The 12,904-nt window shown below is 46.5% G+C and overlaps 1 protein-coding gene and 1 long non-coding RNA gene across 3 annotated transcripts in view; one reads left to right on the forward strand and one right to left on the reverse strand.

Moving 5' to 3' along the window:
• Positions 1–7,978: 7,978 nt before the first annotated feature.
• Positions 7,979–10,184, reverse strand: LOC115571192 (uncharacterized). The gene is made up of 2 exons (XR_003981886.1): positions 9,903–10,184; positions 7,979–8,982 (listed from the first exon to the last, which is right to left on the reverse strand). It is a non-coding gene; the product is annotated as an uncharacterized LOC115571192 (long non-coding RNA).
• Positions 10,185–10,199: 15 nt separating this feature from the next.
• Positions 10,200–12,904, forward strand: part of LOC115571190 (glutamate receptor ionotropic, delta-1-like) — a 418,849-nt gene continuing 416,144 nt past the window's right edge. Inside the window, exon 1 of one of the 2 annotated variants that reach the window (XM_030400350.1) lies at positions 10,200–10,680. In XM_030400350.1, coding sequence (XP_030256210.1) covers positions 10,599–10,680 — 82 coding nt within the window. In that variant the 5' untranslated portion in view covers positions 10,200–10,598. The remainder of the gene's footprint in view (positions 10,681–12,904) is intronic. The other variant, XM_030400349.1, reaches the window with a different exon arrangement.

Here is a 12,904-nt window from a genome sequence, read left to right on the forward strand (position 1 = left end):
ATTGTCATTAAAGTGACGTGTCTCAGCAGGTGTTAATTTATTTCTGTGAAAAAACACGTGCTCTTTACTAATCAGCAGCTTCACAGATGACAAGAATCTGGATCAGACATGCAGCAAAGGGCCTCAGACAGAAACTGGAACCCTGGTGCCGGTTCAGTGAGGACAGAGTCTCTGTACACGGGACACGAGCTATAACAACTGAGCTAATGGACGCCTGAGTTCAGCCATGATTTGATGCTGAAATAAACCCTCTTTGCTCAGAATAACAGTTTGACCTCTGACACTTTAATTGACCCTCTGAGTGCTCAAACCTCTCTGATTATTCACAGGTTTACTTCACAATATCAGAGACTTTAATGTGGTCTCGTCTCAGAGTTGAGAATGAAACAGAACCGAGAGCAGCAGCTAATGATGAATAGGGTCATATTCTGTACATGTCAAGGTGTGTAAATGTATACTGGTATAGACGTTTAACACATTAACTACAGTAACTCTTATTAGGCTGACTATATTTCCATTATCCCCACTGACTAGTGGTTGAAGTTGTTTAACTGGTTCTTCTGGATCTGGAAAGTGACCTATTGTTATTGTTGAAAGTGTTGAAGTAGTAAGTCCATATTTTATTAATCTGTAAATTAAAGAGTGAAAGTGCTTCAACAGTTTATGAACATCTGAATCCCCGGCAGCTCAGATTAGTGAGATCAGGAGGATATCTGTGAGGCCCGGCAGTGTCGGGCCGAGCCGGAGTCGTCACATGTGAGCTTTGTTGAGAAATGTTGCAGAAACCCACCAAACATCCTGCGGTTCTGCTGATTTCTCATGAGAACCTGTGGTTTCGGAAACTCCTCAAGGGGCAAGGCACTGGGGGTGGATGAGATCCGCCCTGAGTACCTCAAGTCTCTGGACGTTATGGGGCTGTCTTGGTTGACTAGCCTCTGCAGCATCGCGTGGCAGTCGGGGACAGTGCCTCTGGACTGGCAGACCGGGGTGGTGGTCCCTCTATTCAAAAAGGGGGACCGGAGGGTGTGTTCCAACTATCGGGGGATCACACTCCTCAGCCTCCCGGGGAAAGTCTATTCCAGGGTACTGGAGAGGAGAATTCGGCCGATAGTCGAACTCAGATTCAGGAGGAACAATGTGGTTTTCGTCCGGGCCGTGGAACACTGGACCAGCTCTATACCCTCCGTAGGGTGCTCGAGGGTTCATGGGAGTTTGCCCAACGAGTCTACGTGTTTTGTGGACTTGGAGAAAGCATTCGACTGTGTCCCTCATGGCATTCTGTGGGAGGTGCTTCGGGAGTACGGGTTCGGAGGCCCTCTTTGAAGGGCTGTATGGTCCCTGTACGACCGGAGCAGGAGCTTGGTTCGCATTGCCGGCAGTAAGTCAGACCTGTTCCCAGTGCATGTTGGACTCCGGCAGGGCTGCCCTTTGTCACCGGTTCTGTTCATTATTTTTATGGACAGAATTTCTAGGCGCAGCCACGGGCCGGAGGGGATCTGGTTCGGGAGTGTGAAGCGGATGGGACCCTAACCCTAACCCAAAATGAGTTTCCTCCACAGGGTGGCAGGGCGCTCCCTTAGAGATAGGGTGAGAAGCTCTGTCACCCGGGAGGAGCTTGGAGTAGAGCCGCTGCTCCTCCACATCGAGAGGAGCCAGCTGAGGTGGCTCGGGCATCTGTATCTGATTCCCCCGGGACGCCTTCCTCGGGAGGTGTTCCTGGCATGTCCCGCCGGGAGGAGACCCCGAGGAAGACCCAGGACACACTGGAGTGACTATGTTGCTCGGCTGGCCTGGGAACGCCTTGGGATCCTCCCGGAGGAGCTGGAGGAAGTGTCCGGGGAGAGGGAAGTCTGGGTGTCCCTGCTCAGACAGCTGCCCTGATGGATGGATGGATGAATTGATTATGTTTATGTTGATTATTTTGGGATATAAGGTTGCTTGAGTGCATATTGTTTGATTCAGCATTTGTTATGTTTCTTTAATTGTTTCAGTAATCAGTTATTAACAACATTACCATCAGAAAACAAGCAGAATCATTTTGTTTCTCTGCAGTTTGTACCTTTGATCTGATCTCAGGTTCAATCAGTGACTTTCTGTTGTCTGTTGGGGGAGAAGCTTCACTGTTGGACACCAGTTAGTTTGATTGTGAGCTCACTGTAGATTGTTATGAGGTGAATGGATGTCAGATTCATGTGAAATGTAAACACCTGTTGGACATGTTCACTCTCTTCATGAGCAGAAGACGCTTTTCAATAAAATGACCCGAGTCTACCATCGTGTGATGTTTCATTTACTGTGTGTCCTAAAGTTGACGGTACCAAAGGTTATAAAAGGCTTCATCATTTGAGACATTCACATGTTTCAGTTCATAGAATGATGATGGAAAATAAATCATCAGAGGACATTATACAGCTTTTATCTTTCTAGAAGCTTCATTATTTATAATATCAAATGTGCAGCAATTTTCCTACTGAACTGTAAAACACACGTATCCTTTACACTCTATTGTGTTTAGCTGCTTGTGCTCGTCACATTACATCATCATAATGTTGATCTTTAGCAAGCGGGTCAGTCATTTATGATGGAGGGAAATGTGTGTTTGTTCATTTGCTGCGTCACATGTAGTTCTGAGGAGGACAGCGAGAACTGTTGTACTAATATTGTTGTACTTTATATCTTGAATATACAGAGAATGTATGATATAAAGTAAAAGAATCAGACGTGGCAGATGTTTAGGGAGAGAGGGACAAAGGCTCAGTTTTTCCACATTAGTTTTTAATAATTGTTACTTAAACTGAAGGAAAGGCTGTTGCAGATGGGGACTGTATTCTTGACTGCAGGAGTCCTTGAAGTGTTTTGCAGAGCCTGATTCTTACAATAAGTGGTCCGTTCATATTCTGAGCAGGTTTGTGTTTCTCATTACATCCCTGAAAATCTCAGCTGCCTGAGAATTTGAGCAAAAATCTCAGAGAGGGTTCAACATATTGACAGCTGAGCCCAACCTGTTGCCTTCAGTCGAAGGACAGCTGGACAGGCAACAGCAAAAAAAAATAAAAAATCAATCTTTTTATATTTAATGAATTAAAGATGACGCACTGACCTCACCTGCCTGTCCTTGCATTCCCAAAAAGACTTAATTTCCCTGTAAAATCCAACTATTTGAGTGTTGTCTCAACTTCAGAGATGGAAAAGTTGCAGCGATAACCGGCCTGAAGGGAGAGACTGGTTGGTAGGTCAGCAGCATCCTGGATATCCAGCGTGGTCGAGGAGGAGTCGGGTGGAATGAAAGAGAGAGGGACTTGATTTTAAAGTCAACTTGAACTTATTTTAGTCCCTCTCTTCTCTTTTGATATTCTCACTTCTGAGGCGTCAGATAAGAGCGAGACAGACCTGTCAGACTCTGCTGTCTGATGAAGTCCTCGTCTGTTTGAAAGCGACAGGATTGTTTTCTGTCTTTGAGTTTTACTGGATAATGACTATAATGTTCTATCTGGGTCAGAAGTGTTCCAACTGACGCAAACCAGGCAGCAACCTCCGGGCCTGAAAGACGAAACCAACCCAGTTCTTCTTCTTCGGATGGGTCAGACTGGTCACTGTGACTAATTTACCTTCTCGTGACTCGTTTGCAGAATCAGCTGTCTGTCTGCTCGGCCTCGCCTCAGCTGATTCCAGTCAGATCACCTCTACTTTGTTCGTAGTGTTGAAGTGCATTTGGAGAATAATAGGACTTGTGGTACAGACGCCGCTTAGTGAGTGAACGTGTAGCTGATGAGCTCTGCAGGAGAGCGCCTGGACAGAGCCGGGAGCCTCTGGAGAAATAAACAGCCAGGTGTATAAACTTTTGGGGTTAATTAGTGGATTTATCTTCACTGTCACTTCTCAGCCGCTCTGCACAACGAGCCTCGTGATGTGTATGTACAGAGAGGAGATGGGGAGAAGAACAGACTGCAGGATAACAGAGTGAAACAGAATGTCTGATGAGATCAAACTAATTTACCCTTAGATAGCTCGGTTTAACATACTACGCTCACTTCAGCTCCACCCATGCTCCCGTTACTGATCAACTGTGAGCTGGGCGGAGTCAGGACTGGCCAAGATGGCTGCAGCTGCTCCTGCCGACTTTGAGCTTCATCCCTCTCTTTGGAAACCTTTGGGTGACGTCATGGCGGCTTCGTCTGCTGTTTGTTGCAATTGTTAAACCAACCGGCTTGAAAGTCTCACGCACCCGAACAGAAGTTAGAGAGCCGTTCTGTGTTTCAGAAATGTTTCTTTCCTCAGTCCATCAGCGGCGAGTGTGACGGGTCAAACAGAAACCCACGCCACATGTACAGCGTCACTCAGGCTGCAAACACAGAGGGGCCAGTATCAAGCTTAAGAACAGGAAAACTAAATTGTTTCAATCTTATTCCCGTCGTCCAAACTAGTTTAAAAGGAGTGAAGTTTGGTTCTTTCTCACAGATCATCCTCAGAGGGAAAAAGCCTCTTGAAAGCAAACAGCAGAGCAACTGGCCGGCCTCAGATTCTTACCTTTCCAAAAATACACGAGTTCAGTGAGTCATCAAAAACTCTCAATGTGAAAGGTAAATTATTTTTAGACTTTACTCCAGTTACAGTGGCAGGAGTATTTATAGTGACAGACCGGCCCTGCACACACACACACACACACACACACACACACACACACACACACACTCGTGACACGGTTTCCTGCTCAGAAGTCTTATTGCAGTCGTCCTCAGACAGCCGTCTCAGTGCTGATGGATGTGATCTGATCTGTCTGCGGCTCCCTGCGGCTCAGCGCTCATCTGCACAACATTATTGCTTTGTTTGGAAAAGTTGATTACTGCTCCTCCGCTGGTGGTCGAGGGAACAGTGCCTCCGAGTCTCTGCTGAAATCAACATGTTCATGTTTGTCTTATGACTCTGCTGAACTTCTTTCAGACATAAAAAGCCTTTTCTCCTCCTCTGCTCTGCGTTATATCAAGGGAACTCTCAGATTTCGGACAAAGACCACTTTAACTTCAGGAGAGACTCGATTTGATGATGTCAGACTGCTGAGTGTCATGTTAGATAAACTTCTACAGCTCATACTTAAACAACTGAATAGGTTGATTGGCAGTGAGCGACCTACGGTTGCATGTGTGTTTATGAAAACTTTGTGTTTCAGTTCACTTATATGATGGTTCTCCTGACAATGACGGCCTGCTGCAGAATGAACACTGTCCATGAAGAGATGTCATGACTGTTACAACAAGAAACATCAAGACATCATGGCTGAAAACCTTCTGTCTGCGACGCCGTTTCAACATGTTGAAGTGTTCAACCGCTGGATAGTTTCAACAAGGTGTAAGATTTAACATTTTCCAGGTATTTGAGGCCAACAAAACTCACATTTTTTACGAGACTTTGAGACTGAGATCTGATAATTCAGACTAACCGTCAGGACATTTTCCAGCTGTGGGACAAGACGTTGTACAGCTGTGGTGGGGCAACAAAACCAGACGTTTCTGATGAGACGTCAGGACATGTTCCAGCTGTGTTTCTGGGGACAAATCCTCAGTTCTTTCTCAATTATTTCACATTCAAAATTTCAGCATATTTGTGGTTTTTGCAGGTGTGAAACTTGCCAGCATTTATTCCGGTAATTTGGGATGCTGCTCCAAGAGTCCAAACAGTTCTCTACGCTGTGTTATCGTTTCAGGACATTTGGTGCTCATAAATCTGGGAACGTTACAACATGCACACGTCTGTGCTGTACTCACTGTACTGTAGCCGCTTTTCAGACACCTTTGTTTTTTTTAGCTGTATGGTCTCACACACACACACACACACACACACACAAAGACACACACACACACACACTATCAGTTATTGTCTATATGTGAGCTGCGCGGGGAAGCAATGAAAGAGTGTAATGATGCTACCTGACAGCCCATTAAACCGGAGAGAGATGAGGATGCAATTAGATTGTCACCCGCGCTGGAGTTACCGCCGACAGAACAGATGGAAGGAGCGAGAGGAGAGAGGGTTTTATTTTTGGAGGGTGAGGAGTCTTTTCAGGGTGAGCGGATGATTTCCGGGCCGACATTTGACACGATGCCGAGTGATGGAGAGACGACGATTGTTATCGTGTGTGATCAGCTGTGTCGTCAGCTGCTGAGCTGGAAGGAGGCGGCTGAAGATGAAGTTTCCATCGGGGGAGAAATAAACGCCGCTCCTTCTTCTTCAGACATTTCATCTTATAAAATAATTGTTGCTGTTCACTCCCAGAGAGAAACTCATGTGTTTAAAGTGTTGAGGCGGTGGAGACAGCAGTGTTCATGCAGACACGACGACTATTACGAGTTGAGTCGAGGAATCATGGAAACAGATCAAAAAACTGCTACATCTCCTGAAGCTCAGCAGGTCTCAGGGAGGATGTGAAGAGATAACGCAGCTTCATACTGTTTTTACTGTGCTTTATGTGGCGGACCCTGCCACCCTTCCAGCTGCTGGGGCATTATTTTCCATTGAGAACAGCTTGTATAGAAAAAAAAGTTCAACTTTATCACCTCATTGATATTCTAAATATTAAAATGATCTGAGTTTAAATGTATTCCCCAGAACTACGTAGTGCTCCTTTAACTGTTTATGTGACTGTGGAGGAAGTTATAACTGTAAACACTGATATTAAACACTGTCTAAATGTTCTTATATCTAATTTATCAACTATATTATCAGTAAAAACATTCACTGTCAAGTGAAAGCACTAAACTGTACTCCACTACGACGACAAGTGTCTGTCCTGTTGTTTCAGCTTCGTGAAGAGGCTCTTTATTATAAATCCAGGAGTGTTTCTAAGAGTTTGTTCAGTTTGAGAAGGAGGATTTCCTCGACACGTAAAGGAATGTTTCATCCTCCAGTTTATCAAATCAACACATGTGGAGGTCGATGGAGAAGGGAATGAAAGCTGTCAGACAAACGTAACAGAGTAAAGAAATACAGAATTAGCCCCTAAGATGTAGTGGAAGATAAATAAAGTAAAGTACAAATACTTGAGTTAATCTACTTAGTTACATTTCACCAGAGCCAATAACTGAGTGTCTGATTGATGAATGCTTGAATCGATTTAATGTTCCTGTTCGTGTGTTTAACATGCATCGTTTTATTATGAAATCTCTCTCCACTCACAGCACTTCCCCTCTCCTCCTCCTTCTATTGCCCCTTCAGAATAAAAGCACCGCAGTAGCAGCTGGTGGCCAGTAGGAGGTGTGATGTTCCACCAGCTGTCTGAGCTGTGTGTGTGTGTGTGTGTGTGTGTGTGTGTGTGTGTGTGTGTGTGTGTGTGTGTGTCAGTGATGGAGCATTTAAAATAAGACATTAAGAAATATAATACACCATATTTTATATTAATACTGTGCGTTGTTTCTCTATATTTTGTAAACATGTTATTAAATAATTCAGATTTATTGATTAATGAATTAAATGTACCACATGAGGATGCTGAGGAGAGCATCATTCCAGACAAAGATTAGGATTACATTAACACACTGATCATGATGATTATGATCATAAAGAGGATGACAGTCAGGATTATTGATGAGTATTGACTTTGACTCCTGACACGGATGAGAGAGACATGATGGAGATGATGATTGGATGAATGGATGCTGATGATAAATACAGTGTTTGTGTTGATTAAATCATTTGGTGCCATCAGAATTAGAATTATGAGGACGATTTAAAAAAGCGTTAACACAGATACCGATCGATCTTATTGATTTGAGCCCGGACAGTAAATTACTTTCACTGTGATTACATGAATGTGTGAGTGACAGCGAAGAGTCTCCCGGGAAACTGTGAACACAACAGCAGCGTCCGGGCGACATCAACAGACCGAACACACATCAGTCCGTCATCAGCGTCACAGATCAGTTCAGAAACTCGTTCAGGATCAAAGTCACAGAGAATCAAACAGTTTCCACTCCGACTCTCTGACTTCCTCCAAAAACAGATTTACTTCAGGCCTCCAGAGAACACAATGTCATGAACCAGTTTCAAACATATATTTCTAGTTTATTTCAAGCGTTTTTTCTGTCAGGTATTTTTTTATTTTTCAAAGTTGTGATAAAGATTTTGTTGTTTTCGTTCTTTAAAGGCACAATATGTTGGAACTTTCCACCTGTCGACATCATTCTCCAAACAGCTAGTGGTAGCATCTCATCAGAGAAACCACTGATTTCTGCTAACGTTAGCTTTCATTAGCTAGTTAGCTCAGTTAGCCGTGCAGCTAGTGGCTCTATTGGCTGACTCCACACAGGATGGGAGCTCGAGTGCTGTCGTCAGGAACTAGCTACTTAGCACGCTAACTTCAGAAGACATAAAACATCTTTCAAACTCTTATTTCTTCACCAATTAATGATTAAAATTTTAATTCTTACACACTGAAGCTTTGAGGCTCATTATTGATCATAATAACAAACGTGTGGTACCATCACACCCTGAGACGATCATCGGGACGTCATAAAATACATTTTTTATCTTTAAAAAAATATTCTAAATTCAAGATTTAACCCTTTTTTGTAGCTTTTTCAGAGTTTCTCTCTTTAGCGGATGACTTTTTCACTTTTCCTCAATTTTCTGCAACTGGATATTAATTACACATAAAGACAATATTCTCTCGTAATATCTTCATGTATCATCATTGAATATTATTTTGACAGCTACATTTGTCCCTCCCGGGACTCCATAGCTGCGCTGCTGTAAGTCTGACAGTGTCAGAGGAGCTGTCCGGTCCGGCGTGGTGCTGAAACTCAGCAGGCTCCAGAACCTCCAGCGGCTCTGTGAGGCTTCATCTCAGGACTCTCGCCGAACTAGACTTGGCCGAACAATTAAAAGACATTTCTGAGTCGTATTCATTCGCAAGAAATATCCTTTAATTGTAAGGTCAAGTGTAGTAATCCTCACATCCACGTCTTCTTCCCGCAGGTTCTGTCGGCGTACCTGGACTGAAATCACGGGAAAGGTGAGTGACGTCACATGCACACACGCCGAGGTTGGGTCACAAACACACCCGAGAGTTCATTAAACCCGAGCAGAGTGTCGAACCTTCAGCAGATCCACTTTACCACGATGTGAAACCTGCACGTCGTCTCCTCCTCTGCAGCGTGTCCGAGCCTCCTTTGCCCGGAGCTGATGAGTCCATCTCCCCATTAATCCCAGCTTCTCCTTCCCGACCCCCTGCTATCACGACCCGCTGGTCCTCCTCAGCGCGTCGGAATGTCTCCGCTCCCTCTCTGCTCCTGGAGCTTCCTCCGAGCGGCGCTGGGAAGATTTTACGCACGCGGCGACGCCAAAGCGTTTATCCAAATGTTTGAGCGCAACATGACCGCTGAACACGAACCGAATGTCGGGTGTATATTCATTCAGAGCTGAAAGAGATCAGGGTTAAAGTGGAACCTGCCCGGACTCTCTCCTCTCCGCGCGCCGCGCGTCATCCTCTCCGAGCAGCCGGGGGGGAAACACCGCTTCACACCGATGTCACGCATGATCCGATATTCACTCAGGCGTCTGCAACTCGTCTGCTGAGATTAAGTTGGTCGTGTCATCTGCTGGATAACTGCCTCATCTTCCTTTCCGTCCGAGAAAAAGGAAATCGGGACAAAAAAACAACAGTGTGTTTAATTTACGCACGGACACCGGAGCCACAAACACGAGCAGAGCGATGCGATGTCTGCGCAGCACACCGAGTCCATCCAGCGCGGCGGTGACGGCTCCTCCTGTCAGCGCTGAATGAGCCAACTTCAGGCGGAGCGGAGAGCGCGTTCAACGCGTGAGACGTGCAGCCCGACTGTCGCAAGTTCATTACCGGCACCGACGACCCCCCCTCATCCACCGTGTCCGACTCACACTGCAAAACCTACCGAGCAAGCGAGGGTCCGTCCGTGGCGCCACCTCCCCTGCGCCTCACACCCTCTCACCCGGTCTCAGCCGCCGTGCGCACCGGCTCCCATCCATCCCTCCATCTCTCTCCATCTCCATCTCCATCTCCATCCCTCGCCTCTCTTTTCTCCGGTCGGGCTTCCAGCGCCGTAGATAGAGGCTCTGCAGTCACGTGGGTCGGGGGGAGAAGAGAGAGAGACAGAGAGAGAGAGAGAGAGAGAGAGAGAGAGAGAGAGAGAGAGAGAGAGCGTCCCTCCTCCTCCTCCTCCGCAGTTTGCAGTGTGTTATGTCTCAGACTCGGAGGTAGAGAGTCAGAGCTGCTCGTCTGGCGGATCTCAACCTCTGAAACAAACCCCCGGTGTCTTCTCTCATCCGTCCCCGCTCCCCTCCTCACTCACCCGGGTTTGTTTCTCTCCGGAGCCCTGGACGCTTCTATCTCTTTTTTTCCACCCTTCTTCTTCCTCTCGACTCCGGCCAACAGTTTGGTCTCTGGGATTTGGTTTTTTATTACTCCTCGGTGGTGATTTTCAACACTGTTCCTCGCCGCCGCCGCCGCCGCCGCCGCTGCTGCCGCTTTTACGCACCGACGCTTATTTTGGATTTTGCTCATCACTGGAAAAAAACACAAAAATCAGCGAGGTGGATCCGTGGATGCGCCTTTTTGGCTCAAGCTGGAGATGGAAATGCTGACATTGTTATTTCATTCCCTGTGGATATTGCAATGCAACACAGTGAGCGCCGACTCCATCATTCACATTGGTAAGACACCAACCCGGGCTTCTCTTTCTGTGTGTGTGTGTGTGTGTGTGTGTGTGTGTGTGTGTGTGTGTGTTTGCTGTGCAGGGTTTGGCTGAGGGGAGAGACAGGCAGGCTGGTGGCTGCATGCACACACGTCTGAACACGGAGAATGTGAGCGGCGGAGCAGGTTACTGTGGCACATTTACTGCTGTTAGAATTGAGTTGTGGCAGAATTTGAATGATGGAGTTTCTTTGCATGCACTGGTGTCCAACATCAGCTCCTCAGTGGCAAAAAAAACCAACACAAAAAAAACAGAGCTCACACCTGGTTATCATTCCGATCCGTGCCAGGAGGAAGGAGGCTGTTGCATCCAGGCGCAGACGCACGCAGCGCAGCCTGGTAGAAGAAGTGCCCGCAAAGTGTTGCGCTGCGCCATCCCTTCATCCACCTCTCCATCCATCCCTCCATCCATCTCTCCATTTCGATGCATTTTCACGTTCACATGCAGAAGAAAACCCGAGGCTGGCAGGAGAAACTGCCCCGACGTGGGTGTTTGGAGGGTTTCGCTTTATCCATCCATCCTCCCTCCCTCCCTCCTCTTCTTCTTCTTCTTCTTCTTCCTCCTCCCTCCTCCTCCTCCCACATCCCTCTCTCCCTCGCCTCCCCTCATCTATAAGCCTGAACTTTGAATTGGACGTGAGTGAAATGTTAATCAGCTCCGCCTGGGGAAGAGAAGACAAAGGGGACAAAAGCCGACTGTTCGGGTTCTGAAACATCGTCGGCAACCAAAAGCCAGTTGGCGAGCTGATGAAGAGGCTCCTCTCCTCCTCCTGCCTCCATCGTTTCATGTCCTGTGAATTTTTAGTCACTTTGCTGGAGTGATAGTAGGAGTTGGTGGAGGGACAGAGAGACTCACTTTTCCTCTTAAACTCCCCATTTTGCACTAATTCCTCTGAACGGCTCCGCTGCGCGCTGTGTGTTTGGAAGAGGAGGAGGTAAAAACAACACGAATCCAAAAAGGTTCGACATGTCAGCTGTCTGCTGCAGCTCAGAGCGTCAGACCAGCAGCACTGCGGTGGCCTGTGTGCTTCAGCCAGGAGAGGAGGAGGAGGAGGAGGAGGAGGAGGAGGAGGAGGAGGAGGAGGAAGCGGATAGGGTGTGAGGAAGGAGGGGGGAGTCAGAGTCATTCAGCTAATAAGAATACTCTTCCTACCTCCAGATGATTTCTCAGGGAGACACAGTGACAGATTAAAACGCTGCAGCTCCATCAGTCAGGAGAGGTTTGATAAAAAAAACAACAACAACAATTTAGAGGCGAAAACACTTGAAGATGACAAACCAGCATCACAGGAGAAGACTGTTAACTACAGAACCCGCCGAGAAAACAGGCTGAACATTCATGCCTGCAGTGAAAACGCTCTGTTACTTTCCTTTATCTAATCATAGAAGATATTTATTCCCACACGCAGATAAAAAGAAAGGCATCGTTTTACAAATACTGTCCAGCCTCCTCCTGAATACATTTGTGGAAGTCCAGAGAACGGATGGACAGATGGACGGATGCTTCAGCGTCTCCCCGGAGACAATCTGTGATCAGTTCACACATGGAAACTACAGCGAACAGTGATTCAGGATTAGAGAACACAGAACAGTTAATACAGCAAACATGGAGGTGATGCCAAAAGCACGAAGCCACACTGCTGCTGCTGCTGCTGCTGCTGCTGCAACGAGCACAGATAGCAAAAATGGGAAATCTGAGCTTGTGTTTCTACATCGATACTTTGAACAGGAACAGTTCACAGTCTACTAGAAACGACCAGACCAGGTGAGCACGGTCGAGTCGACCGTGCTCACCTGGTCTGGTCGTTTCTAGTAGACTGTGAACTGTCTACGAGAGGAAAACCACCGATGTTCATGTTTGAACATCCCTCCATGTGAGGAGGCGGAGGGGATGATCCAAGAGAATCCACCACACGGTTCTGACATTTATAAAGGTTACACTGCGTTTGTGGCGACAAGAATCCAATCTTTTTAATAAAGCAGATATGTTTGGTGAGACCTCGGCACATCTAACCCGAACCCTAGCCATGTTTTTGAGGTGTTTTAAGCCAAACCACGATATTTTCCGAACCCTTAACAAGTGGTTTTTATGCCATAAACAGTGCATACAAAACTAAAAGACAAAGAAGGGTAGCCAGTGTACCCATATTCATACCCACAGATGGTTTATCAGTGAGGAATAAC

Source organism: Sparus aurata, chromosome 20 (genome assembly GCF_900880675.1).
Source record: "Sparus aurata chromosome 20, fSpaAur1.1, whole genome shotgun sequence".
Classification (NCBI taxonomy): Eukaryota; Metazoa; Chordata; class Actinopteri; order Spariformes; family Sparidae; genus Sparus; species Sparus aurata.